General features: G+C 52.0%; 2 protein-coding genes across 16 annotated transcripts in view; both read left to right on the forward strand.

The window, feature by feature from the left end:
- Positions 1-8,716, forward strand: part of NAV1 (neuron navigator 1) — a 219,028-nt gene extending 210,312 nt beyond the window's left edge. For all 8 annotated transcript variants that reach the window (XM_021064514.1, XM_021064517.1, XM_021064516.1 and 5 more), the window contains 5 exons: positions 23-94; positions 488-684; positions 1,724-1,842; positions 3,611-3,808; positions 5,427-8,716. In XM_021064514.1, coding sequence (XP_020920173.1) covers positions 23-94; positions 488-684; positions 1,724-1,842; positions 3,611-3,808; positions 5,427-5,522 — 682 coding nt within the window. In that variant the 3' untranslated portion in view covers positions 5,523-8,716. The remainder of the gene's footprint in view (positions 1-22; positions 95-487; positions 685-1,723; positions 1,843-3,610; positions 3,809-5,426) is intronic.
- The window catches only part of IPO9 (importin 9), a 40,169-nt gene continuing 26,727 nt past the window's right edge, over positions 14,094-27,535 (forward strand). For 3 of the 8 annotated variants that reach the window (XR_002336274.1, XR_002336275.1, XM_021064519.1), the window contains exons 1-4: positions 14,101-14,323; positions 24,686-24,747; positions 24,922-25,008; positions 26,573-26,774. Coding sequence is in view for 4 of the 8 variants with exons in the window: in XM_021064519.1 (XP_020920178.1) it covers positions 14,161-14,323; positions 24,686-24,747; positions 24,922-25,008; positions 26,573-26,774 (514 nt within the window). In the remaining 4 variants the exon portion in view is untranslated. Of the gene's footprint in view, positions 14,324-18,381; positions 19,533-24,685; positions 24,748-24,921; positions 25,009-26,572; positions 26,775-27,535 lie in introns of all 8 variants that reach the window. The other 5 variants (XR_002336277.1, XM_021064521.1, XM_021064522.1 and 2 more) reach the window with 4 other exon arrangements.

Genomic DNA, 27,535 nt, shown 5'->3' on the forward strand with positions numbered 1-27,535 from the left:
TTGCGCCTCTCTCTTTCCGCAGTCCCTACATTATAGGTACCACTAATCAGCCTGTAAAAATGACACCCAATCACGGCTTGCACCTGAGCTTCAGGTAAGACCAGTGGCCTGGATGAGCCTTCCAACCCTACCCAAGTTCCTAAAGCCAGTTACCCTAGGACCTGGCCAGAGGGCAGCAGAAGGAAAGCCAAGTAGCCAGAGCCCTGTGGGCGGGGACAGAGTAGGTGTCACTGCCGTGTCAGGGATGGGGGGACCCTGGAGAGGAGGAAAAGCCTTTAAAGCTAAGATGTGCAGCAGGTGGCCGGGGTTTGGGTTCTCTGCCCGCACACCCCCAGCAGGTAAGCAGGGTTGGATGTTTATCCCAGGAGAGTCACCGGGGCCTCGGCCCTGACTTGAGCAGACCCTGGGAGGCAGGCGGGCAGGCAGGCGGAGGAAGGATGGGCCGGCAGGGGTGAGCCGACCGCCCCTCCCCGACCCCTGGCTGCAGGATGCTGACATTCTCCAACAACGTGGAGCCCGCCAACGGCTTCCTGGTTCGCTACCTGCGGAGGAAGCTGGTGGAGTCAGACAGCGACATCAACGCCAACAGGGAGGAGCTGCTGCGGGTGCTGGACTGGGTGCCCAAGCTGTGGTACCACCTGCACACCTTCCTAGAGAAGCACAGCACCTCGGACTTCCTCATCGGTACCGCGCCGTCCCCTGCCGCGTCACACCTAGAGGCTGCTCCCTTTCCTTCTCGTGTCTTCCGAGAGCTACGGAGTCACAGGCCCTGTGGCTTCAGACTTGGGACCAAGTTGCTTAGCAAGCATCCCTGCAACTCAGCCATCAGAGCGCTGACCCCTGGCACTCACGTCCCCCACGATATCCGGGAAGGAGGGAAAGCATTTAGGAGGCAAAATAAAGCTTCCCCTTGCTCCACGCCTGCCCCCCACCTCCCACCCCCCGCCCCTGCCATCTACCTGGAGAAGCATCATTTCTTTCTTTCTTTTTTCTGTCTTTCTGCCGTTTCTAGGGCCGCTCCCGCGGCATTTGGAGGTTCCCAGGCTAGGTGTCCAATCGGAGCTATAGCCGCTGGCCTACGCCAGAGCCACAACAACGCAGGATCCGAGCCGCGTCTGCAACCTACACCACAGCTCACGGCAACGCCGGATCCTTAACCCACTGAGCAAGGCCAGGGATTGAACCCGCAACCTCATGGTTCCTAGTCAGATTCGTTAACCACTGCGCCATGACGGGAACTCCCATCATTTCCTTCTTTTTCTTCTTCTTTTTTTTTTGGTCTTTCTGTTTTTCTAGGGCCACATGCGCAGCATATGGAGGTTCCCAGGCTAGGGGTCCAATCAGAGCTGTAGCCAACAGCCTGCACCACAGCCACAGCAACATGGGATCCGAGCTGTATCTGCGATCTACACCACAGCTCACGGCAACGCCGGATCCTTAGCTCAGTGAGCAAGGCCAGGGATCGAACCCGCGTCCTCATCGATGCTGGTCGGGTTCTTGAACCGCTGAGCCATGATGGGAACTCCAAGAAGCATCATTTCTGAGGCTGCCAGCTGGGCGGTCAGCTGCCACCAGTCCTGACAGCACTGTCACTTGAGCCCGACTCTGTGCCTCTCTTAACCAAGTGGTTGTCAGAGCCCTCAGCCTTGTTTAAGGCGTCAGAGGGGTGGTGGTGGGAGAGCCAGGCCCTCAGCCATCCTCACAGCCCCATCCTTTTCCCCAGGGCCCTGCTTCTTTCTGTCCTGCCCCATCGGCATCGAGGACTTCCGGACCTGGTTCATCGACCTGTGGAACAACTCCATTATCCCCTACCTGCAGGAAGGGGCCAAGGATGGCATCAAGGTGAGCCCACCCTCGACTCCTCGCAGCCTGGAGAGCAGGCTCACCTAATGGAGACAGTGTTAGAATCGGGCTACAGAGGTCAGCTGGGGTCTCCTCCTGGCGGGTGGGTGAGGTGCTGGACAGGCCACTATTCAGCAAATGGCTAAATGATCACTGTCACTGGGGCCACGTGGGCAGTCCTAGGCTTCTCGGCCCTCTGTCAAACTTAAACAGCTCTCTAGGGATCAGAGCAAGTAGAGAAATAATGGAGCTGAGAATTAAGTAAAACCCTATTATAGGAGTTCCCGTCGTGGCTCAGTGGTTAACGAATCCGACTAGGAACCATGAGGTTGTGGGTTCAATCCCTGGCCTTGCTCAGTGGGTTAGGGATCTGGCGTTGCCGTGAGCTGTGGTGTAGGTGGCAGACGTGGCTCGGATCCCACATTGCTGTGGCTCTGGCATAGGCTGGCAGCTACAGCTCTGATTCGACCCCTAGCCTGGGAACCTCCATATGCCACAGGAGCGGCCCAAGAAATGGCAAAAAAGACAAAAAAAACAACAACAACAAAAAAACCGTATTATACAACCTTAGCTCATCACTAACTACTAATAAAAATATTGTTTTGGCTAAGTTATTCAACCTTTTTAATATCCTCATATATCAAAAAGGAAATAGGGAGTTCCCATCGTGGCGCAGTGGAAACAAACCTGCCTAATATCCATGAAGATGCAGGTTCGATTCCTGGCCTCGCTCAGTGGGTTAAGGATCCAGCATTGCTGTGAGCTGTGGTGTGGGTCGCAGATGCAGCTCGGATCCCATGTGGCTGTGGCTCCAATTCAACCCCTTGCCTAGGAACTTACATACACCGTGAGTGTGCACCTAAAAAGCCAAAAAAAAAAAAAAAATCTTCTAAAGGGTATTATTACTAAACTGAAAGAATTTTTTATTTAAGTAAAATTATGGGGTTGTAAGCTCTGTACATGTTAAATTCTAACACAGACTCTGCCAAGTTATCTCCAGACTGGTTTTGCATCTTCTCATTTTCTTTCTTTTCTTTTTTCTTTTCTTTTTTTTTTTTTTTTTTTTTTTTAGGGCCTCACATGTGACACTTGGAAGTTCCTCTAGGGGTCGCATTGGAGCTACAGCTGCTGGCCTATGCCACAGCTACGCAGGATCCAAGCTGCGTCTGTGACCTACACCACAGCTTGCGCTAACAAATTTAAATTTGTTTTGTTTTGGTTTTGGCTTTTTAGGGACGCACCCACGGCATAAGGAAGTTCCCAGGCTAGGAGTCGAATCAGAGCTGGAGTTACCAGCCTGCACCACAGCCGTAGCAATGCAGGCTACTTAACCCACTGAGCAAGGCCAGGGATGGAACCCGAACCCTCACCAATACTGCTTGGGCTCTTAACCGCTGAGCCACAACGGGAACTCCTCTTTTCCTTTTTTCCTTTTTGGCTGCCCCCAGGCATGTGGAGTTCCCAGACCAGGGATCAGATCTGAAACTGCCCTTAAGACCTGCACGCACCTGTGGCAACGCCAGATCCTTTTAACCCACTGTGCTGGGCTGGAGATTGAACCTGCGTCCTGGTGCTGCAGAAGCACTGCCAGTGCCATGGTGCCACTGCAGGAACTCCTGCACCCACTTCTTTCCTTTCCCTTTTTGAGAAACACCAAGAAAATCCCCGGCTATTAGAGCCTCGGGGCTTTACACTGAAGAAGTACAAACGCTGTCAGGAGTCTAACCTGTGGTTCCTCGCCCAGCGATCACATCTTCCTTCTCTCCAGGTTCACGGGCAGAAAGCTGCTTGGGAGGACCCGGTGGAGTGGGTCCGGGACACCCTTCCCTGGCCGTCAGCCCAACAAGACCAGTCAAAGCTGTACCATCTGCCCCCACCCACTGTCGGCCCTCACAGCATGGCCTCACCCCCCGAGGACAGGACGGTCAAGGACAGCACCCCAAGTTCCCTGGACTCAGACCCTCTGGTGAGTAGAGGTCAAAGGTCTAAGGTCAAAGGAGGAGTGTCATAGGACTGAACCCCTCCACACACATCCTGATGGGGCCTGGGGGCCGGGATGAGAATGAGGCCGGCAAGGAGCTCTGACCATTGGAACCTGGGCTAAGCTGATGGTGCCACCTGCCGGCAAGATGTGCGTTCTCAGGTAGCAAAGACCTGGGTCTCGGGCAGAGGCAGGTCAGAGCAAGGCAGGGGAGCAGCAGGATGCCTGGGCACTTGCCCCGTGTTATCCTGAAGTCCTGCAGCAATTTTAGGAGCCCCTTCGAAGGCGGGCTGAGACAGTGACAAGCTAGTGACAAGCTAGCCAGAACACATGACAGTTGCACACAAACTTCCAAAGAGGAGAGCAAGCAAAGGACATGAATAGGCCTTTGACTAGAGGAAATGCAAAGCACCAATAAAAACAGAAGACCTTCGACCTCGCTAATAACCAAGGAGATGCTTGTTGAAACGAGGAAATGACCATTTCATGTGGCACGATTGTGTGTGCGGGTGCCCCGACTCTCACAGCGCTGGTGGGTATTTGGCAGATTGTGTTAAAACACACACAGACCCCGAGATCTTGCTGCTTTACCTTTCGAGCCAGAAATTCTACTTTCACTTGAAGACATTTTATTTCAAGGTTGACTTTGTTGAAAACAGGTGTCGTCCGTGTAGAAATGCTTTTAAATCGGGAGACTGGTCCTAACCGGCGCGAGAGAAGGGGGAGGCAGGTCCAACAGAGAAGCAGCGAGGCTGACCCACTAATGGGAAGAGGCATGAAGTGTCAGGAAAGAGGCCGGAGGTGAAGACAGTGTGGATCCAGACCCTGCAGTGGCATTTGGGAGCTGGGGAGACACTGGTCCAGCAGCGCCATCTGCAGGCAGAGGCATTAACAGCTGTCCTCTGGGGCCACATGCCGCTTGGCCCAGCTGGGTCTGTGGGCTTGTAGGCACCTTGAGGCCAGAGGGGTCCTGCTCGCTGGCCTCTCCACACGTCATTCACAGCGTGCGTGGCACCCTGTCTGGCCTGACGCCCCCAAGCTCTGGTCCACATGTGCTGGCTTACGCACGGCATTGAAACAATCATCCCAGCCTTTTCCTGAACCACCGCAAACTCTGGGCTCTCCATCACTTGCAAAGCCAGGATAAGACCCATGATCTGATTTCCTTTTCTTTTTCTCTCTTTTTTCTTTTTTTTTGTTTGTTTGTTTTTTCTAGGGCCGCACCCACGGCATATGGAAGTTCCCAGGCTAGGGGTCTAATCGGTGCTGTAGCTGCTGGCCTTCACTACAGCCACAGCAACTCGGGATCTGAGCAGTATCTGTGACCTACACCACCGCTCGCAGCAACGCCAGATCTTTAACCCACTGAGCAAGGCCAGGGATCGAACCCGCAACCTCATGGTTCCTCGTCGGATTCGTTAACCACTGAGCCACAACGGGAACTCCTCTTTTTCTTTTTTTTTTTTTTGATTGGCCACACCCGAAGCATGCAGAATTTCCCGGGCCTGGGATCAAACCCGTGGCAGTGACAATGCCAGATCCTTAGCCCAGAACCACCAGGGAGCTCCCACAATCTGATTTTCCTCTTTCTGCCCCTCTTTAGATGGCCATGCTGCTGAAACTTCAGGAAGCTGCCAATTATATCGAGTCTCCAGACCGAGAAGGCATCCTAGACCCCAACCTCCAGGCAACGCTTTGAGGCCTGGTGGCCAATCACCCAGACAGTGGGCCACGGACACCAGCCTCGGGCCGCCTCCCTGCCCCCGCTTGCTCCAGAGCGGCCGTGAGGACAGGAGGGGGAGGCGGAAGGAGGGGCGGGTTCCCGGTGCTGCACCTTCAAGAACTCCTAGTGGGACTGGTGGGTGGAATCGGGGAACTTGCGTCCCCAGATGCATCTCCTGGCCTCTGCTCATGACTTTGGGGAAAAGATGATTCTGGGTCTTTTCCCTTGATTTCTGGTCTCAGTCACAAACTCCTGGGCTTTCTGGGGAGGGGTTCAGGAGACATAGGACCAACCTGCAGTCGTTCCTAACTGACTCTTGCAAACAGCCCTATGGGGGTGTGGGGGCCCCCCCAGGTGGGGGCCCCCCGAACTTCCCATAGACCCTGCCCGGTTCCATCACCACTGCCAACAGCACCCACCCCCCCGGATCTCGCTGCAGCCCAGGAAAAGAAGCATGTGGTTTAAAAATGTTTAAATCAATCTTAAAAGACAAAAAGACAAAAAAAAAAAAAAAAAAAAAAAGACAAAGAAAAAGCAGAAGCTGGAAAGAGAATATCCAGTTGCCGAGGTGGAGAGAGTGCTGCCCCCCCCCCGCCCCCTCCGCCCGATGACACAGGGGACGCCAGTGAGATGGCTGCCCATCTAAGACGTCACCAGACCACAAAGATACCATCACAGCCTTCAGAGACACACACGGCTGGCTGTCTCACACCCTCTAATTTAACACGCATGAGTCAATAAACCCTCAGTTTTTTTTATTTTTTATTTTTGCTTTCCATTCGTTTTGTTTCCCTTTTTTCCCCTCCCATCTGCTGATTTACTTTCCTTCTCATTTTCTGGTTTTTTTCCCATCGCCTCCCGTGTCCACGAGCTGCTTGCATTGTTTTCCAGGGGCTGGTTTGGCCTTTCCAAGTGGCTCTTTGGACACTGATGCCATCTGATTGGCACCAGCTAGCCACCCACCATTGCCCCTGTCTCTGGCATCCTTGGGGCTCACGTGGGACAGGAAACATCAGCTCAGCAGCAGTGGGACAAGAGGGCTCTCACTTCCCTTGTGAGAAAGCACGCACTACGCCCGGGAGCTCAACAGCCAGCCTCTGCACACAACTGCATCGTCCTGTGGTGATGGGAGGTCCACCCTGAGCTGCACCATGGGCTGGAGGAAAACCAGAAACTAGGAATATGCCTCCGTCTTGTATCCTGTTCGGCCCCTCACCGCACTATTCTGATGGCCACCACTTTGTCCAACTGAATCTAGAGTCCCGAGCTGGCCATTATGTTGGTTCTGAACAGGTGGGTGTTCATGTATGCATGGAAATCCATAGGAGATGCTCCCAGTCAGTGTATAAGGCTCAAGGACTTGGATTTGGTGGCAAAGATCTGCCTTGTGTAGGGATCCACCTCTTGCAGAAGCTGCCCCGAAGGTCCGGCAGTCTTAAATCCTCCATTGGACAAGCACTTATTGGGCACCTACTGTATACACCCACTAGGTTAAAAAAGAGAGACTTGGGCCCTTACATTCACAGCCTAGTAGGAAATGTTCTCTCCATCAAGCATGTATGTTCTGCTCTCTGGACCTTCAGGATCACCCAAGAAATGCAGCCAGAAGCCAAGGAGCCCACCAGGAAGGAGCCTGGGAGTCACTGTCGCGCACTGGGGTTGGTGCCCTGAGCGGGATCAATGAGGGACAGAACCAGTGGGGACAGCTAGGGGTCTGGCTTATCTCGTGAGGGCAGGTCCTGCCCTTTCTGAAGTCCCCATGCGACCAGCCTACCCTGCTTCCTGGGTAGGCCGCCGTCTCAGGCTCTGGAGACCGGGACGCAGGACAAGCCTGGGCCCAGGCCTTCGAGTCCAGCTTCCAACAGCACAGGGCCTTCTCAGAACCCAGCGGCGCGCTCACCCGGCTCTGTCCCACCACACCAAGGAGCTGATGCTTTGCATCCTCAGATGACAAAGGGTCCAGAAGGCAGTCCAGGCTGCTCCCTCAAAGAGCTCCTGCAGCCATCGGATGGCTCCCGGGGCGGCAGGGTCCAAGGTGCTGGCGTTAGTACCGCTGCTGGGTCTGTGAGCTGCAGTGGTCCCAACTCGGCTGCACAGTGTACAGTTCTGCGGGGAGGAGGCTGCTTGTCCAAGGCTGGTGCTGACACCTCTGCCTTAAGGTCTCTGTCTGCGGAGCGAGGAGGCCCAGAGCGGGGTTCTGCCCTGGAAGGAGGGGAAGATCGCCCGAGGGGCCTGCTTTGGGCGCAGGCCTCTCCTGACCCTTCTCGGCTCCAGCCCCGTGGCCGTCTTTGCCCTGCGGTCGGGCCCTTAGCTCTCTTCTCGGTGCTGCCCAGCCAGTGCCTTCGGTCCTGGGCGTTACTGGCTACTTGAGAAAAAGGAAAGGGGTGAACCCCTTCCTCCATCCAACTGCCTCAGACACCCCCTCCCCACCCCGGCAAAGCGATTCCTGCCTCCCTGTAACCATGGCTACCACCGAGAATTTTAGCTGGACCCTTGGCAGCGCGGCTCTGGAAGCCTGTGGCGTTACCACGTTTCCCCTCTGAGCCTGGGATCCACAGCTCTGCTTTCAGTGGACGCTGCCCTGAGCCCAGTCGTCAGTGGCTTTCCTGCAGCAAGTGTGTTCCCAACCGGCCAGGTGGCATCAGCCTCCATGTTCCCTCTGCAGCCTGGGACCCCTGGCCACCGGCCATCTCCCAGGGACCTCCGGGTCGTGGCGACTGCAGGAGGCCAACCCTCGTGGTGCTAGAACCCTGGGGACACTGGTCCAGACCTCGGAAGCCGAAACCCACGCTCCTCTCACCGCCCTGAGTGCCCAGAGCAGGCTCAAGGCGTCCTCCTACCTACGCACCTCCACCTGCTTCTCGACTCAGACCCCTGGGATCCCTCAAAAAAAGAAGCCGGGTCCCAGAGCGAAACTCAACCCCCCCAGGCGCCTTGAGAAGATCACAGGCTCTCAAGGACAGGGGTGTGTGCTGCCCCTCCCCTAGCCCCCAGGCCCCCTCCTTACCAACGCTGCAAGCAGAGGGTATGGTTCAACGCCCAGCCCCTGGGAGGTGCCTGCTCGGCCCCTTGTTTCTGGAAGAAGACCAATCCGTTTGTCCCATGTGCGTGCTGTGCTCTCAGTCCCCGCCTAGGCACTCAGAATAAAGCACTAGGTAACTGGAGGCCAACGGAGGCCCTGATGTCTGTGTGTGTCTCTCGCAAGAGCAGGTGGCTATTGCTATTTCCTATCTCCTGAGCTTCGTGGAGTATTTTTTTTTTTTAATCTCTGCTTTACGGTAGCTCTGCGGTGCTTCTCTGTCCGTGCGTGAGCCTCAGAACAGCGTCTGGTTCACATGGTCTCTGCAGGGGGAGCCGGAGGCTGGCAGGAGAGGGTTTGCTCAAGGTCCGTGGAGGGGACACCCCCATCCCCCTGCCAACAGAGTCCTTAGTGGCTGGCATACTAAGCTTTGGTTCTGGGTTACCAGCCTTCCAGCCAGCTGCTGCCAGGCTCCTTAAGGACTTCAGAAAAAAAAAGTCGTTTTTACAGTTTTCACTTCTTGCCTCCTGGTTTTCCTGGTTTGGGGTTAACCTCTCCATCTCATCACCCCTAAAGATACGCGTCACACACTTCACAGGGGCACCCCTGCAGTCTCAGAGGTCACTTCGTCTCCTGCCATTTTCCAAGAGCAGGTGGACAGCGGTGGGAACCTCACATGGTGGGCCCCCTCCCGTGTGTGTGTGGGGGGGGGCACCCACACTCAAACCTGGAGGGAGGGGTGAGGCCCTGTAAGGCAGGGTCAAGGAGGGACCGGCCTGAGACCTCAGGGATGCCTTACCGCAGGGCCTCTGGGAGAGCACGCTCCTGTCGCTGTCACGCCTTTCCCCCAGGAGTCTTTGCAGCGCTGACATCATCCGGGTCAGCAAGGGGAACTTCTCAACTTCTCACACTTTTCCCCTTTCCTCACTCCCGGGCCCTAGCTAAGCTGCAGCTGGATGGGGCTCTGTAAGCCACCCCTCACCCCCAACCATCGCTGATGGGTCAACACATGCTCTTCCAGAAGGCTCCCTCTTAGGATGATGGGTAACTAGCGTGTTCTGGTCCACTGCCCCACTGAGGTGGCTGTGAGTGAGACATGGTTTTAGGGACACTAACCTCAAAGGCGGAGCCCAAGATGATGCTTTTTTTTTTTTTTCCTTGTTTCTTTTTAGGGCTGCACCCAAAGCATGTGGAAGTTCCCAGGCTAGGGGTCAAACTGGAGCCGTAGCTGTCTGCCTACACCACAGCCACAGCCACACTGGATCCGTAACCCACTGAGTGAGGCCAGGGATCAAACCTGCATCCTCATGGATACCAGTTGGGTTCGTGACCGGCTGAGCCACAACGGGAACTCCGGAGGATGCCCTTTAGAGCTGAACCAGCGTCATATAGTCTTTGAGTCCTCAACCCACCTGCTCAGGGATACGGAGGCCCCCATCCTAGCTAGCCCTCCCATTGCCACCCCTCTGCTCCAGCTCAGCTCAGCCTGGAGCAAGCACTCCAGCCACAGATCCTGGGAGCCATGGAATAGTCTAGATGTGATACCGATAGAAATTGGGAAACTAAGGGACACCAGCACCGTTGAAAATTGAGCCTGTGTGTACCAGATTCGTCCCGTGTGATGTTCTAGCTCTCTTCCTTGATGGAGAGGTTTTTTTGGACTCTGGAGTGGTCACAGAAGTAAGTGAACACTTGGTCCCTTGTCACCTATTTCTTTTCTTTTCTTGCTGCACCCACACCTTGTGGAAGTTCCAGGGCCAGGGGATAGAATCCAGGCCACAGCAGGAACAAGAGTGGATCTTGTCCCGCTGCACCACAGCTCCACCTCTTTTATTCTTTTCTTTTTGTCTTTTTTGTCTTTTGAGGGCTGCACCCACAGCATATGGAGGGTCCCAGGCTAGGGATCTTTTATTTCTTAAAGCAGAGGTTCTCAACAGAAGCTTCCAGACCAGCAATGACAGCGGCATCCAGGAACCCACTCAACATGAAATTCTCAGACCCCAGTCCAGACACCCTGAGTCAGAAAGTGAGGAGAGGGCCCAGCAATTCATATTTTAACAAAACCCTTTTGGCAATTCTGATGCACAAGTTTGAAATTCACTGTGTTGGTATCAGCCAGGTATCAGGGCCCCCCCTAGGCCTTGAGCACCACAATTAAGGTCCTAGGTTATGAGTCAGACTGTAACATGAGTTTGAAAGCTGTCTCATGATTCTGTTTTTCCCTTTCTTTAACATGGAAAGATAGAGCTCCCATTGTGGCTCAGCGGTTAATGAACCTGACTAGCATCCATAAGGACAAGAGTTTGATCCCTGACCTCGCTCAGTGGGTTAAGGATCTGGTGTTGCCGTGAGCTGTGTTGTAGGTCACAGACACAGCTCAGATCCCACGTTGCTGTGGCTGTGGTGTAGGCTGGCAATTACAGCTCCTATTCCACCCCTAGCCTGGGACCTTCCATATGCCACGTGTGTGGCCCTAAAAAGACCAAAACGAAAGAAACAAAACAAGAAAACTGTGGAAAGAAAAGGTATGTGTGCCTTTGGGCAGACCTTAGCGGCATGTCTGCACCTCCTAGTCCAACATACGGAGGAAGATGGCATGGCTCTGAAACTCCTCCTTGGCAGGCTATAGGCTTACGGGGAGAAGGCAGAACAAGGTCTCCTCCAGGTCCTCTTCTAGATGACAGGTCTATGCTGATGAGCCTTTTGCCACTTTCGTATTAGGATGCCAAGAGTTAAAAAGTCTGATTGGGTACAGCAGGAATTGGCCCAGCACTGTGTATCAATTATACTTTGATTTTTTAAAAATTGCAACTAAAAAAAAAAAAAACCCGATTGGTATTTCTGTGACAGCCCGTTCTCTTAGCAGCATCCCTGGCCCTTGTTTGAGTTCTAAAGAGCACTGCTGGGGTCCTAGAACCTGCCAGAACCTCCTTTCCCTCCACCAGGACTTGGCCACACAAATGCTAATAGCGATGGAATAAGATCTTAAAACAATCTGAAAGGAGCTTCCTGTCTTTCCAAACTCACAGACTCCCGCTGGTGGGGCCGTGGGGAGATGAGGCATGACTGACTGGTTTTGTTTCATTTTGTCCTTTTTCCCTTGAGGGCCCTTGTGGGCAGAGGACGAAGGGACATCTGGTAGTGGGCATCCTGAACTGGGGACCCAGGACCTGGAGAAGGACTAGAGCCAGAGGAAGGCGAGCAAACAGCTGCCCTAAAATACCCCTCGCCGCTGCCCCCGGCCTCCCACGGGATGTCCCTGCTGTGCCTCCTGGACGAAGACCAGGAGAGGGAGCTCGCCCCTCCCCGGTCTCTGGGCCACTGCGGTGCAGGCGCCTCCCACTTCCTCCTCCTTTTCTGTTTTGGTTTCTTTCAACAGAACCATCTTTTTCTTAAAGGAATTCCAACCCCTGCTGGATTCCTTTCCTTCTCCCTCCCACCCATCCTGCTTCTGGCAGTGCTGTCTGTGTGATGGTGGCTTTGTTTCCGAAGGCCCGCCGGTCCTCCGGTGGAAGGCAGGCAGGAATCTTTGCAATATATATATATTTTTTAATTTATTGGGCGCAAAGCCCCAAACCAGGATCTGTGTGTTGTGTCTGTGTGTTTCGGTTTTGTACCACGGGCCCTTCCCCTTGACACCCAGCGTGGAGAAAGCGAGCCGTTGTACACAGTTGCTGTAACCATCATCAAAGAACTGGGCCGCCCCCTCGGTGATTTGCCTGAACAAGAAATTGGCTGATCCTTAAATCCATGCCAGGGCCAGCGGAAGAAGCCTTTCTCCCGTCACTGCCAAAGGCCCCTCGTCGAGGCTCTCTGTCCACCAGGCATGTGTCTCCCCAGCCAGAGTCACCTGTTCAACGCCATTGCATTTCAATAAAGTTATCTCCTGTGTTGTCTGCTGGCACTCTCTCACTCCCTCTCTGGTGTCTGTCTCTACTGGTCTTTTGGCCTTTCCTTGCTCTGGAAGATCATTTGGCTAATCCAGAGGTGAGACCCACCTGCCTGTTGATGGCTGACCCTCCAACCCTAAGCAGGAGTCTCTGGGCCCCTTTGGTTGTGGGTATGTTTGTGTGTGTGGGGGGGAGGGTCTTGCCTGCACAGACCCAGCATCCTTCACCAGAATGCAAAACATCCAGCCCAGAAGTCCTTCCTTCATGGCCATGGTGTTAGAAAACATACCACCTTCTGGACCTGGGGGAAAAGTGAATCAACCTAGGAGAAAAGAGGCTGTTCATTCTAATGGAGTTCTGCTTCTCCTGGCCACTCAAAGAAGGAAAATGACAAATCCTACTCTTCCCCACTGTGAAACTTTGGGGTCCAGGAGGCAATCTTTCCCCTAGGAAACTGCTATGGGGACCCAACCCAGCTCTGCCCTCTATCAGGGAGGTGGCAAATAGTTCAGAGCTCTCCCTGAAATAAGCAATCAAGGAAAAGTTCCCTGGTGGCCTAGCAGGTTAAGGAGCCAGCACTGTCACTGCTGTGGCTCAGATTTTTGACCCCTGGCCCAGGAACTTTTGTATACTGCACGTACAGACAAACACGAGAGGAATCATTCTTTCAGAAGAATACTCAGATGAAGTGACCTGATCCCTGATTGTTGACAGCTTAGCATCCACGGTCTTAGAACTGGGCTAAGAGTGGCTACCTGGTCCTCTTTGCCACTTAGGAACAAGTCATGATCCCTAGAAACCATTTTAAGGCATTCAACCTGAACAGCTTATTATGAAACATCTGTCCTGTTTGGTCTGAACCTCCCACCCCAACAATGGTACCATCCTTCTACCACGGCAAGCATTGCATTCACTCTCCACCCTTTAAAGGTCCAGTGGTAACTCACCTGGAGAAAAAATTTACACTTTCTCAGCACATGGGACTTATTCTCCAATAGTCAGATAAGTACTTTCTCTGGAGGGGACAGCCTTACCGACGCAGGTCTCTCTCCTGGCCAGCGACTATCTGACCATGAGGTTAGGCTCACCTGGCTGGAAAAACCATGGACCCGGCCTCTGCAAGATGACCGCTCCCCTCTGCCCAGCCCACTTCAGATTCTTTCCCTGCCCTTTGGATTCCTGAAACTGCGATGAGTTCCCTGTGGTGGCTCAGTGGGTTAAGGACCCAACATGGTCTCTCTGAGGATGCATGTTCCATCCGGGCCTCGCTCAGTCGCTTAAGGATCTGAGATTAAGAGACTCATTAGTTGTGGGGGGAAAGAGGTCGGCTTCCAACCCCCTCCCTAAAGCCTTGTCCACTCATTCCCATCCCACCCTCTCCTAACGCAGCATCTCACCCCGAAAGGATCCGTGCAAGAGGAGGTACAGGTCTTGGCCTGAGCTGCGGCCAAGGCTGCCCACGCGCTGTCTGCGGCCGTCGGGGAGCCCGCACCTCGCGGGGGCTCACTCGACAGGCTTCCCGCTGAGGCGCTGCAGTTCTTGTCTCCACCGCAGGCGGCGCTGTCTCGGGAGGCTCATGCCGCTGCCCCGCCCCTCGCGCGCCCGCCCGGCCTGTGCGCAGGCGCGGCTTCGCGGATTGGCCGCGCGCGGGAGCCGTCCGGCGGCGGCGGGTCGGGCCGCGGGGCTGGCGCGCGGCGGGAGAAAGATGGCGGCGGCGGCGGCGGCTGGCGCGGCCTCGGGGCTGCCGGGGCCGGTGGCCCAAGGGCTGAAAGAGGCGCTGGTGGATACGCTCACCGGGATCCTGTCTCCGGTGCAGGAAGTGCGGGCGGCCGCCGAGGAGCAGATCAAAGTGCTGGAGGTGACAGAGGGTGAGTGAGGCGGGTCGTCGCGAGGGCGGCTGACCTGGGCCGCGCTGACCGCAGGCTGGGGAGGGAGGGTCCTGGGGAGGCTAGTCAGGGAGGCCGGTGGGGAAGGAGGGTTCTCCCGGGAGGGAAGGTCCCCCCGGGAGGGAGGCGCCTGGGCGGCGGCGTGGAGGGTCCTGGAGAGGCCGGCCGGGGAGGGAGGATCCGGGGCGGGAGGGTCCCGGAGGGAGGGCCCCACGGAGGGAGGGTCCAGGGAGGGAGGCTCCGGGAGGACCCTGGGCGGCGGCGCGGAGGGTCCGGGGCAGGCGCGCTGAGCGCGGGCCCGGGCTCGCTCTCGGCCGGGAGCGCGGGGCTGGGCGAGCGGGCGGCGGGGTTGAGGCCGCGGCCGTGGGCCGGAGACCTGGCGGGACCGCGCCTCCGCGCGCCTCCCCGGGAATCAGTCAGACGCCTGTGCGGCCGCCTCCCCTCCCGCGCGCTCCCCGGGGCTTTTCGGAGTGGTTGGCACTGCTCGGGGAAGCTGATCATCCTTTGTCTTTGAGTCTTTGTCCGCATCCTCCTAGTATAGGCTTGAGAATGATGGAGGAAAGAACGAGCCTCTGGCTTGAGGTCGCCTGTCAGTTCCTGCCCAGCGGGCCTTCCCCAGGCCCGGGGGAGCCTTGCTACACGGGCAGTTTGATCCTGAACCCAGAGGAGAGAAATCCTCTCGGGCTTTATGTCAGAAATGCGTCTGGTCCGTCGGGGCTCCGCTCCCCCAGCTCAGCAGGGAGGTTCCACCAGCACTCAAATTGCCGGTGGTCTGACCAGGCACTCTCAGAACCTCGCAGTGGCCCTCCTACTGGACTTAGGGTTTTTGTTGAAAAAGACTTAAAACAGCTTTCCTTTAAATGTAACGTCCTCCCACGACATGGAGCACCATTGAAAACTAAGTCACTTCTCTTGGAAATACTTAGAGATTTGGGATCCAACAGGTTAGGGACCCGGTTTTTGAAGGCCTAGTTGGAGCTGTCATTGTTCTGGAAAATGTCAGACACTGCAAGAGGAGCAACCTCGGGATAGAAGAAAGCTCTCTGGGAGCCATGCATAGGTTGATCTGTGGGAGTTATTATAGCCTCCTGGGTAAAATTCCTTTATTCACAATCTGTCTCCCTTGAGTATGAAGTGACAAAGCAGAGGAACCTCATCACATTCAAGTTATTGCTTGCATAAAGTTGAAGGTTTAGGGTATGACCTGCAAGGTTGAATCAAGTTTTTGGAGTTGAATGTGGTATTTGGGACCCTTTGGAGGTGGTTTGTGTTTCTAAATAGCCTAATTCCTTCTTTTTATTTAAAAACTGGGTGTTCCCATTGTGGTGCAGCGGAAATGAATCTAGCTAGTATCCATGAGGATGCAGGTTCGATCCCTGGCCTCTCCCAGTGGGTCAGGGATCACAGCATTGCCATGAGCTGTGGTGCAGGCCGGCAGCTGTAGCTCCGATTTGACCCCTAGCCTGGGAACCTCCATATGCTGTAGGTGTGGCCATAAAGCAAAAAAATAAAATAAAAAATAAATAAAAACTGTAGAAATTCATGCCTTTCGGTAACCTCTCTTTGAGATGGAGAATGGCGATCCATTCCTCAGATTCAGTACCTTGCTTTTCTCTGTTCCTCTTGTGGCCTTTAACAGATTGTCTTTGCCCATTAAGTCCTGGGTACCTCCTCTGTTGTAGTCCGTTTGAATCTCATGCATCTCCTTAGCGTGGTGGGCTTCTTTGCTAATCATTGCCCTCCTTTTGTGGAAATAAAGCAGCTGGCTTCCTGGCCAGGCTTAGCCAGTCGCCTGGCCCGATGAAACTGGCAGGGTGTTGCTCTGTTGGTACGCCCTGCCGGCCAAGGTCAGAAGCCATTCTTGCAAATGAATGAACCTTTTCCACTGTTTGGAGTTGCTTCACATTTGAGTTTTATCCAGTAGAAGAAACCTTGCTTTCTGGTCCTAGGAAGCACACTTCCTTCACACTTGAAGTTAACAAGACATCTGGGAGTTGGTGTCTATTACTATTTGTGTTCTTTTGATCCTTTTTTGGTTTCATGAAGCCCAAGGTTGGATGACAGCCAAATCTGCTTGTTTACAGTCCCTCTGTCCTCTCGAATAACCGTGGGGATTTTTTGGCTGCTGTTGTGGCATGTGGCAGTTCCTGGGCCAGAGATTGAACCTGTACCGCAGCTGCAGCCTGTGCTCCAGCTGTGGCAACACCAGATCCTCATCCCACTGCCCTACACAGGAACTTGCCATACTGTCTTCACGAGCCATTTCTCGTTACCTTACAGATGAGATTGGTCCCAACTGATCCTTAAGATTAACCAGTACGTTCCCTTGACAGACACGGGTGTGCTACCTCCTCAGCTGTCAGGTGCTGACCCCTGGTCTTGGAGATTATGTGGAACAATCTCTAATTTGGTTTTTTTTGGGGGAAAGACACAGGTCAGTTATCAGCTGCCTGTTCAGCGGACAGACAGGCGAGGGTGACCTACTCTGACCAGATTCTGGGGCAGAGCAGATTTTGAGAAGCAGTTATCTTAGAAATTGAGGTGCTGGAGCCCAGAGTACATCCTGGTCGGTTACTCAGTCTGCCAGCTGATGTTTTCCAAGAAATAACTTGCCTGTATGCAGTTATCATGTTTTTCAGAATGGGGCCTGTTCTCTTAAGCCCAGGAAATACGTGTATGTGAGAGACCCACCTGACTCCATTGGTGGGTCAGGTTTAAAAGGGTGAGGACAGGCGTTCCCGTCGAGGCGCAGTGGTTAATGAATCTGACTAGGAACCATGAGGTTGCGGGTTCGATCTCTGGCCTTGCTCAGTGGGTTAAGGATCCGGCGTTGCCATGAGCTGTGGTGTAGGTTGCAGATGCGGCTCAGATCCTGCGTTGCTGTGGCTCTGGTGTGGGCTGGCGGCTGCAACTCCGATTCGACCCCTGGCCTGGGAACCTCCATATGCCGCGGGAGCAGCCCAAGAAAATGGCAAAAAGACAAAAAATAAAAGGGTGAGGATAGATGGCGCTCATCAGCCTGGTGTCCCGGAATGATTTTCGTGAGTCCCTGTGTTCGTTGTTTCCCTTGTCACTCAGAAGCAGAGGGAAACCCAGCAAAGCTTTCTGAGTAGTGAAAGCCTGTTTAACAGGGCTCCTTTATTAGCGGGGCGGTGCTTCTCACCACCTTCTTCAGACGGCACTCCCCTTCTGAACCTGAGAATTTGGCTCTTCCCATGCCGAACCGTATTCCAGCGGATACTCAGGAACCCTTTCGTCTTCCTTAGGAAGATTGACCTTTTGAGTTGTATCAGCAGGGTTAACAGGAATCTGGTTCTATTTTAGTAAAGTAAAAATTAGTCTTTTAGATCTTTTAGAGTATTCTTCTAATTCCATTTTATTTATCAGGTGAGATCACATCTAGTATCTTATAGTACTTAAAAAGAAGGGAAGTTTTTGAACTGCCAGAGATCTTGTGCATCCAAGTCTAATGTCCTCTACTCAGCTCTGTCAACTCTTTTTTGTCTGACTTAGGATAAGATTGTGACTTTTGAGAATTTCAGCTCTATTTTTGGTGTACTTACGCTTGAGTTTTTTTGTATCTTAGAATGAAGTTATTTCCTCCTTTTTCCTCCTCTGTCTACTGTCTTCTGAGCAGCGTCACCTTAGCGGCGTCGTGGGTTGCTTTCCTTTATAAGCTTTCCTTCTCCAGGCCAGCATAGCATAGACTTTTCATATGGCAGGATGACTAGATTTAGACCCTGGGTCATTGTCTTCTTTCAGTTGTTTCTTTTGGTCACCAGAAATGGAGACATTTGGCCTTGGCTTAGTCTTCCCTGTCTTGCTCCCAGCAGGTATGTCACGGGACGTACATTTTTGCTTTCCTCCCACCACCATTGTTGTGAGCTGGGGCGGGGGGATTATCTCCCTCGCTTTTCCTAGGGTCCCAGGCTGCCCAGGTGTCAGTGTGGATTCCCCATATTAGGTGCCTAGAGAGATGCGCGTGCTGGCTGGAAGTTGGCTTCCTGGTTCTCATGGGCGCTTTTCTGGCTCTCTTACAGTGTAGCGTAAGCACTGTCAGCCGCGAAGGGAGCCCTCAAGGATCCAGACGCGCTCCTGGGCATGTGGCGGGCACTGAGCCCAGCGGAAGGCGGCCACGCTCGGACAAAGGCCAGTGGCAGAGTTTTCTTTTTCTTTTCAGCTGTGGTTTTGTGGTGCTTACCGACCCCCGTGAGAAAGGGGCTTCTCCAGAGCCCCACTCAGAACCCCTTCTTCCCAGAGCAGTCCTTGTGCCTGGTTCTTCCTCCCATAGCTTCCCTGGCTGTCCAGGCATTGCCGGCTCTTGTGCTGCTAGTAGACCAGCAGCATGCATTTCTTAACTTATCCTCTGCCCTCCTTGCTCTCCTTTGGATCGTCCCTTCTAAGCTGAGTTTTAGCAGCAAAATGTTTTTTGCCTAGTGAGCCAAAATGAGAGAGAGGAGCAAGGAAGACAAGAGAGGGGAGCAGAGACTACAAGGCCGGAGGGGATGGTTAAGAGAGAAGGGAGACGGTTTCTTAGAAAGGAGGTCAGGGGGTACCGCTCAGGATTGGATCGCAGGTGTAATCCAGACCACGGAGAGCCAGAGTGAGAGCCCGGAGTCACGGAGTGGGTCAGCCTTATTCGCCTTGGGGAAAGGGATGAGAGAAATTAAGTTTCCTAACGAAAAGGGCTTTAGAAAGCTCTCCTCATGCAGCCTGATTGGGGTAGTCCCCCTTGGGCTTCACTTCATAGATCGAATCTTAGTTTAAGCCGAACTGATCCTTTAAAGGGAGACACAACAAAGCAGCCAAGTGTATCTGTGCTTCTTTGTATTTTCCCTGCCTTAATCATCCGAAAGTAAGTGATTCAGCTGTTCTTTCTACTGCTTTCTAAAGAAATGATGTTAGTTTCAACAAAACTAGAAATCCACCAACACACCCTGAAATGAAGGTCCTTTTTTCTTTACAGATTACTTATTTATACTTCTTCAAAAAAATACTGTATGATCTCTGTCGAGTGAATATCTGCAAATAGGATTTTTACTTCTTCACAGAAGTCATCAATGATAAGGGCAAGGGCATTAATCAGATTTAAAGTAAGAGAACTTGAGGGTATTTTCTGGCTTTTCATTTTGTGCATTATTTTTATAGCACAGAATTCACCATCAACACCATACCACCGCTATCATACCTTGTAAGTGATTCTTCTTAGAGCTTTTAAGTAAATTAAAATTAAATTCAGGATGGAGTTCCCACTGTGGCACAGTGGTTAACGAATCCGACTGGGAACCATGAGGTTGCGGGTTTGATCCCTGGCCTCGCTCAGTGAGTTAAGGATCCGGTGTTGCTGTGGCTGTGGTGTAGGCCGGCAGCTACAGCTCCAATTCAACCCCTGGCCTGGGAACCTCCATGTGCTGCAGGTGTGGCCCTAGAAAAGACCAAAAAAAGATTAAATTCACTAAAAATAAAGTTAAATTTTATGGTATCAGACTCTTCTATGGCAACCGATATCCCTGTATTTCCAATGGGTGAATGGTCTAGGCAGACTAGGTTAAATAAAGTAATAATTCAGGAGTTCCCGTCGTGGCTCAGTGGTTAATGAATCCAACTGGGAGCCATGAGGTGCTGGGTTCGGTCCCTGGCCTTGCTCAGTGGGTTAGGGGTCCGGCATTGCCGTGAGTTGTGGTATAGGTTGAAGACTCAGCTTGGATCCTGAGTTGCTGTGGCTCTGGTGAAGGCCGGTGGCTACAGTTCCGATTGGACCCCTAGCCTGGGACCCTCCATATGCCTCGGGTGCAGCCCTAGAAAAAGACAAAAAATAATAATAATAATTGATACACTCTCTCTTCTATCTCCCTACAACCTAATACAAATGAATTCTTTGTCTTTGGATTTGGGGGCTTTCCCTTCTGTTTTAGAAATTTGTCCCTAGTGGATGGTGATGATATTCTTTGAAGATTTTCCTTCCCATTAAAGCTTTTGAGCAGAGAGTCATGTGTTTCAAAATTCCAAGCTGCTTCTTTCCTGTGTGGGGGAAATAAATGTTCAGAGAACATCTACTGCGTTGTGCTCATTGTAGGTACGAATTCCCTGGCTGACTTAGGTCTCTGGGCCCCACTTGGATCTTAATCTTGGGAGGATCGCTTCCTCTCGTCGTCCTTTGCAGCCTCAGGGATGTGTGAGGCAAGTGACTGGTGGAAGCTGGGGCGTGATCTTTGATAGGTTGCTAGACAAAGATCCAGTACTGTGATCCTCACCAGAGGGCTACCTCCTCCTGGCCCGCACATGGGACAAATGGATTCGCACTAAGCCCTTCCTTCCTTCTTTCCTTCCTTCCTTCCTTCCTCTCTCTCTCTGATTGGTAAGATGTAGAGTTATTAACATCGATCAGACACTTGTGAAGGAGGCATCGGGGCTCTGCCCTGAGAACTAAGTAGGCTCCGTTTTTATAATCCAAGAAGAAATGAGGTGGGAGAGAGATCACCTTCTTCCTCTTCTTTTGTAAAGATGTTGCAGGAAAATGGGGCGTGAGAGGATGGTTATATCCTGATCTTGGGTGAGTTCTTGGGATGGGGCCGTCAGGTGAGGGTCTTGGCCTTGCCCAGGAAAGGATTCGAGAGTGAGCCTTGGTAAAATGAAAGCAGAGTTATTCAGGGAGAGACACACCCCATAGACAGAGTGTGGGCTGTCTCAGAAGGTGAGATGAGTGGATTGGAAGTTCTCAGGTTGATGAGAAAGGACGCCTGAACTCTGGCAGGATTTGCTGTGTAATACGTCTTTGCGTTGGTGCCAGTGTGGACTGATGGGAAAGGCACGGTTTCTTTTCCCTCTGCGAGTCTCCATGTTAATCCCACAGCAGTATCTGTGCTTTCGCTGGGATGGCAGTTATTCAGATTTGTTTAGGCTTATGGTCTCCACTCAAGTTTCAAACCCTTCTCAAAAAAGTCCCACTTTATACCTCAGTATCTTTTCCACAGCTTATGAGTATCTTGTTCTCATTTTAGTTTGTCCCTATAGTGATGATCCAGAAATTGTACTCCTGGAAGGAAATTAAAAACCCACATCATAGTGGTCCATGAAAAAATTACTGAAAAAGTGCCTTAAAAAGAAAATACTGTGGGGAGTTCCCTTTGTGGCTCAGTGGTGTTCCCAGCACCATTTATTGAAGAGACTGTCTTTTCCCCATTGTATACTTTTGGCTCCTTTGTTGTGAATAAATTGACCATGAACGTGTGGGTTAATTTTTGCACTCTATTCTGTTTCATCAATCTCTGTGTCTGTTTCTGTGCTGATACGATACTGTTTTAATTACTATAGTTTTGTGATGTGGTTTAAAATCAGGAAGTGTGATGCTTCTAGCTTTGTTCTTTCTCAGGATTGCTTTGGCTCTTTGGGTGTTTTATGGTTCCACACAGATTTTAGGATTGTTTGTTCTATTTCTGGGGAAGGAGCCTTTGGAATTTGAATAGGGATTGACACAGCAATTCCAGAGCTGAGGCTCTAACCCCACTGATCTGTAGCTTCCAAGTGGGATGGTGAGCCTGTTGTGCCCTGTGCACCTGCCACAACCAGGCCGTTCTGAAAACCCATGTTCATTCTCGAGAAAGTGCCCTCCATTAGGGTAGAATGTGAGTCACAAATGAACATTTTCATTTTCTAGCAAGGTGAAAAGAAACAAGGAAAATTAATTTTTAATGCTGTAGTCACTTAACCCAATGTATGCAATGGATTATTTTGATATATAATCGATGTAAGCTTTGCTGAAATATTTTACAGTGTTTTGTTTTCATGCTACGTTTGCAGTCTGGTGTGTGTTTCACATTCACAGCATGCGGCATTTGTCACAGCCATGTCTCAGGTACTCAGTAGCCACTGTTGCTGGTAGTTGCTGGCCTGGAAAGCGAGACGTGGCACTCTTGGCCTTACAGTCTGCTTTCTCCTTCCACAAATAAATATTTGATCATTTACATCTTTGCAAGTGTAAGTTAGATATAACTGAAACTTCTTTCTTGTATTGAAATTCACTTAATATGAAATTTACCATCTTAATGTTAAGTGCACACAGTTCATGGTATTAAATACATTGATATTGTTGTATAGCCTTCACCACCAACCATCCCCATTTCAGCTTGTAAAACCGAATCTCTCTCCACCCATTAAATAATACCTCCCCAGTCCCCCCACCAGCCTCTCACAGTCACCGCTGTACTTTCTGTCTGTTAGATTTTGACTCAACGCTGAGTACCTCATAAGTGTATGCACACAGATTTTGTCTTTTTGTGACCGACTTATTCCACTTAGCACGCTCTCCTCACGGTTCATGCACTGTAGCCGTTGTTTTAGTATATTGCAGAATTTCCGTCCTCTAGAGGCCGAGTGACCTACCATTGTACTTATATACCACATCTCACTTATCCAGTCATCTGTCGGTGACCTTTGGGTGGCTGGTATGACTAATGCTGCTATCAACATGGTGTACAAATATCTCTACAAGACCCCGCTTTCAGTTCTTTGGGGTATATACCCAGAAGTGGAATTTGCTGGATCATATGATAATTCTACTTACCTTCTACTTTAAGGAACCACTGTACTGTTCTCCCAGAAGCTCTACCATTTTACATTCTAAGTAACAGTGCATAAGAGTTCCAACTTATCTGGAGTTCCCATTGTGGTGCATCGGAAACGTATCCCACTAGGAACCATGAGGTCGTGGGTTTGATCCCTGGCCTTGCTCAGTGGGTTAAGGATCCGGTGTTGCATGAGCTGTGGTGTAGGTCACAGATGCAGCTCGGATCTGGCATGGCTATGGCTATGGCTGTGGTGTAGGCGAGTGGCTCTAGCTCCAATTAGACTCCTAGCCTGGGAACTTCTGTATGCCACAGGTGTGGCCCAAAAAAGACCAAAAAAAAAAAAAAGAGTTCCAACTTCTCCACATCCCTGCCATTGCTGGTTTTCTGGGGGTTTTTTTTGTTTTGTTTGTTTTGTCTTTTTTTTGCCATTTCTTGGGCTGGGTCTAATCGGAGCTATAGCCGCCAGCCTACGCCAGAGCCACAGCAACTCGGGATCTGAGCCACATCTGCAACCTACACCACAGCTCACGGCAACGCCGGATCCTTAACCCACTGAACAAGGCCAGAGATCGAACCCGCAACCTCATGGTTCCTAGTCAGATTCGATAACCACTGAGCCACGACGGAAACTCCTTCTGGGTTTTGATAGTAGCCATCCTAATGGGTGTGACGTGGTGTCTCAGTTCGGGTTTCATCTGCCTGATGATTAGTGATGCCGAGCATCTTTTCATGTGCCTGTTGGCCGTTTGTATGTCGTTGGAGAAGTGTCTACTTGAACTTTATGCCCATCATTTCATTAAGTCATTTGGTTGTCGAGTGGTAGGATATTTTTTATAGGACTGGATGTTAAATCGCATATTCATAGAGATTTGCACATTTTCTCCCAGTCTGTGGGTAGCCGTTTTACTTGGCTGATAGTGTCCTTTGCACAGATTTTTAGAATTCTCATGAAATCCAATTTGCCTAATTTTTCTTTTGTTGCCTGTGCCTTTGGTGTCCACATCCAAGAAATAATTTCCAAACCTAATGTCATGAAGCTTTTGTCCTAGGTTTTCATCTAAGCATTTTCCGTTTTAGGTCTTAGATCTTTAGTTTTTACATATGGTATTAGATAGGGGTCCAGTCTTTCCGCATGTGGGTATCCAGTTGTCCCAGCATCAGTTGTTGAAAAGACTATTCTTTCCTCTTTGACTGTCTTGATGCCAGTAGCACGTTATATTGACGACTAGATTGGTAGTAAGTTTTGAAATTGGGTGGTCTGAGTCCTTGAGGTCCCTTGAGCTTCCATATGAATTTTAGGATGGGTTTTTTTTCTATTTCTGCAAAAACACCATTGGGATTTTGATAGGGATTGCATCGAAGGATCTAAATTTTAATTTGGGAATAAGAGCTGCTTATTAAAAACAGTTCACTTATAGGAGTCGTAGTTTTAGGACTGAGCCTGTTCAGGCCAGATTTTCATCTCTTATCTGGTACTGTACACCTGGGCAGCTCCTGAAATCTGACCCTTTAATTTGGGGAGGGGGGTTGGATATACCAGTTTTCACTTAGATGTTACATTTACTGGTCTAAGGGGTGCACCTTTGCAGGAAAGGAGGCCATGTGGGGGCTGGAGGAAGTGGGAGGAGCAGGGACTGCCCTGCAGGCCACCGTGTCCCTTACCGGCCGTGAGCCAAGCCTTTCTGGGCAGTCTCTGGTTGCTGTCAGGGTCAGAGCCTGATAAGTCGCTGTGGCTCTCCCGGTTGCTCTTAAACTCACAGTGAACGTTCTCTTTCAGAATTTGGCGTGCACCTGGCAGAACTGACCGTAGACCCCCAGGGGGCGCTGGCCATCCGCCAGGTAAGTCCAGACTGATGGGCTCGGTTTGTAGGGGATGTCCCTTTGTTTGAATAACTTAGGACTTGGTGTCAGGCTTGGATAGACTTGACACGGAGCTCTCAGGCCGTGAATACGGCTTTGACGGGTGAAGAACAACTTTCTCTGGCCGGCCTCCTCAGCTTGCTCTCTTCACAGCTGGCATCTGTCATCCTGAAGCAGTACGTGGAAACACACTGGTGTGCCCAGTCGGAGAAGTTCAGGCCTCCCGAGACTACAGAACGGGTAAGGAGGCCACTCGAATGGCCTACCCGTGGAGGTCCGAGGGCCGTCTTGGGAGATTGGGCTGTTGGCACTCTTTGTGGGCAAAGCGCTCTCAAGAGACCGGGTGGAAAAGGCGACGGGTGGGCCGGGCGGCTGGCTTTCCCGGCAGAGGGATGGAGGTCAGAACCCGTCTCAGGCTGCCTCTCAGCTAGGAAATAGCTGGGAGGTATTTTAGCTTCTAAGCTTCAGTTTCCTAAGTATCTAAAATTCCAGCTTCAAAGAATTATTCGAGGATTAACTGAAGTAATGTTTCTATTTAGTCCTCGCTGTGCAGCCATTCTGGGCCCTAAGAAGTTCTGAGGTAGTAGGTCCGGAGTGACGCCGTCCAGTGGGACTCTGCCTTGGTGGGCTGTTGCGCACCTGTGCTGCCCCTGTCACCACCAGCCACCACGGTGGGCAGTGCTTACCCTGGGGCTGATGCAGCCGAGGACCTGAAGTTTTAATTCCCTTTAATTTTAATTAACTTAAATTTTTTTTTTTTTTTTTTTTTTTTGCTATTTCTTGGGCCGCCCTTGCGGCATATGGAGGTTCCCAGGCTAGGGGTCGAATCGGAGCCATAGCCACTGGCCTACACCAGAGCCACAGCAACACAGGACTCCCTAATTAACTTAAATTTAAATGGCCACGTGTAGCTGGTGGCTCCTGCCATAGACAGCGTGAGTTTAGAGATCAAAGGTGAGCCGTCTGGGTGAGCTGCTTGCAGTTTATATTTGGGAGTTCTCCATAGATATGCAGTACCTTGTACACGTTGCTCTGCTTTGCTTTCTTTTTTGGGCGGGGTGGGGAGCGCCGCAGCCACAGCATATGGAAGTCCCAGGCTAGGGGTCAAATCATAGTTATAAATGCTGGCCTACACCACAGCCATAGCAATTCGGGATGCAAACTGAGTCTGCAACCTACACCACGGCAACGCTGGTTCCTTAACCCACCGACCAAGGCCAGGCATCCTCATGGATGCTAGTCAGGTTCATTACCACTGAGCCACAACAGAAGCTCCTTTTTTTTGCTTTTTAGGGCCATACCTGCGGCACATGGAAATTCCCAGGCTAGGGGGCGAGTCAGAGCTGTAGCTGCCGGCCTACACCACAGCCACAGCCATGGGGAATCTGAACCATGTCTGCGACCTACACCACAGCTCTCAGCAACACTGGATCCCTGATCCACTGAGTGAGTCCAGGGATCGAACCTACATCCTCATGGATACCAGTCAGATTTGTTACTGCTGTGCCACAATGGGAACATCTCCTTTTCTTTCTTAATGGAAATTCTAACACCAAACATCAGGCATTACTGCCCTCCATAATGTCTCTCTCTTTCTTTCTTTTTTACTGTTATTGGTTGACTTACAGTGCTGTGTTAGTCCCGCGTGTACAGCACAGTGAATCAGTCATTCATATACACACACCCCTTCTTTTTTCCCATGTAGGTTATGACTACGCATTGCTTTGCCAGCAGGGAGACTAGACAGGACTCCCTAGTCCCTCGCAGACTGCTCTAATGGCAGGCGGGCATTTCTCCTCTGCAGGCAAAAATCGTCATCCGGGAGCTGCTGCCCAGCGGGTTGAGAGAGTCGATAAGCAAGGTGCGCTCCAGCGTGGCCTATGCCGTGTCAGCCATCGCGCACTGGGACTGGCCTGAAGCCTGGCCCCAGCTCTTCAACCTGCTCATGGAGATGCTGGTGAGCGGAGACTTAAACGCAGTCCATGGAGCCATGCGAGTGCTGACAGGTACCAGGAGCCTTTCCCTGGCTTCGTCCTTGGGTCCTGAGTGACAGGAGTGCCTACCAGGAGCTGGGCGACAGCGTGGCGCTGAGCAGTAGGGACTGACCTGTAGAGCCCTCCCCTGACCCTGCAGTCCCCCAGGGTCTTATAGAGATGTCGTAAAGGACATAAAAACCGGGAGATGCAGGCACCAAGGCAGGATTGAAATGTGTAAGCCACAAGCTCCAGCTTTTCTTCAGTCTCAGAGAACTTTGGAGACTGACCTTGCCAGCGTCCCAGGTGACTTGAGAACACTTAGTCTGGACTGAAGCGTGTAAAGTGCTGGTAAATGGAGACCACCAAAAATGATCCCGAGAGGAGCGCGTGCGGTGGGCGAGGCAGCAGAGGAGTGAGCAGACGCTGGGCTGCAGGCAGGATTGCGCACTTAGCAACGCCCTCCTGGGGCCCTCGCCCTCTCGGAGCCTCAGGGGTCTGGGAAGTGCGGGCGGAGCAAGGCCATGCCCTCTTCTCCTTCTTCAGGTCCCTTTCCACTGCATGTTGCTTTTTGCCACATTCGTAGGGTGGATGGAAGTCCCTGGTTCCCTGGAGCAGTGGCCTCTGGCATCGGGCTCAGGGCAGGGGCACTTGTCCAGGTGGAGGTGGAGCCCAGTGAGTCTGCATGCATTTTAGTACCTGCATCAGAGCAGCTCCTGGGGCGGGTACTGAAGGTGGGCCCAGGGGCGAGACACCTCCAGGTACACCTGGCTATTGATACCTGGGCAGACGAG

Source organism: Sus scrofa, chromosome 10, assembly GCF_000003025.6.
Source record: "Sus scrofa isolate TJ Tabasco breed Duroc chromosome 10, Sscrofa11.1, whole genome shotgun sequence".
Lineage (NCBI taxonomy): Eukaryota > Metazoa > Chordata > Mammalia > Artiodactyla > Suidae > Sus > Sus scrofa.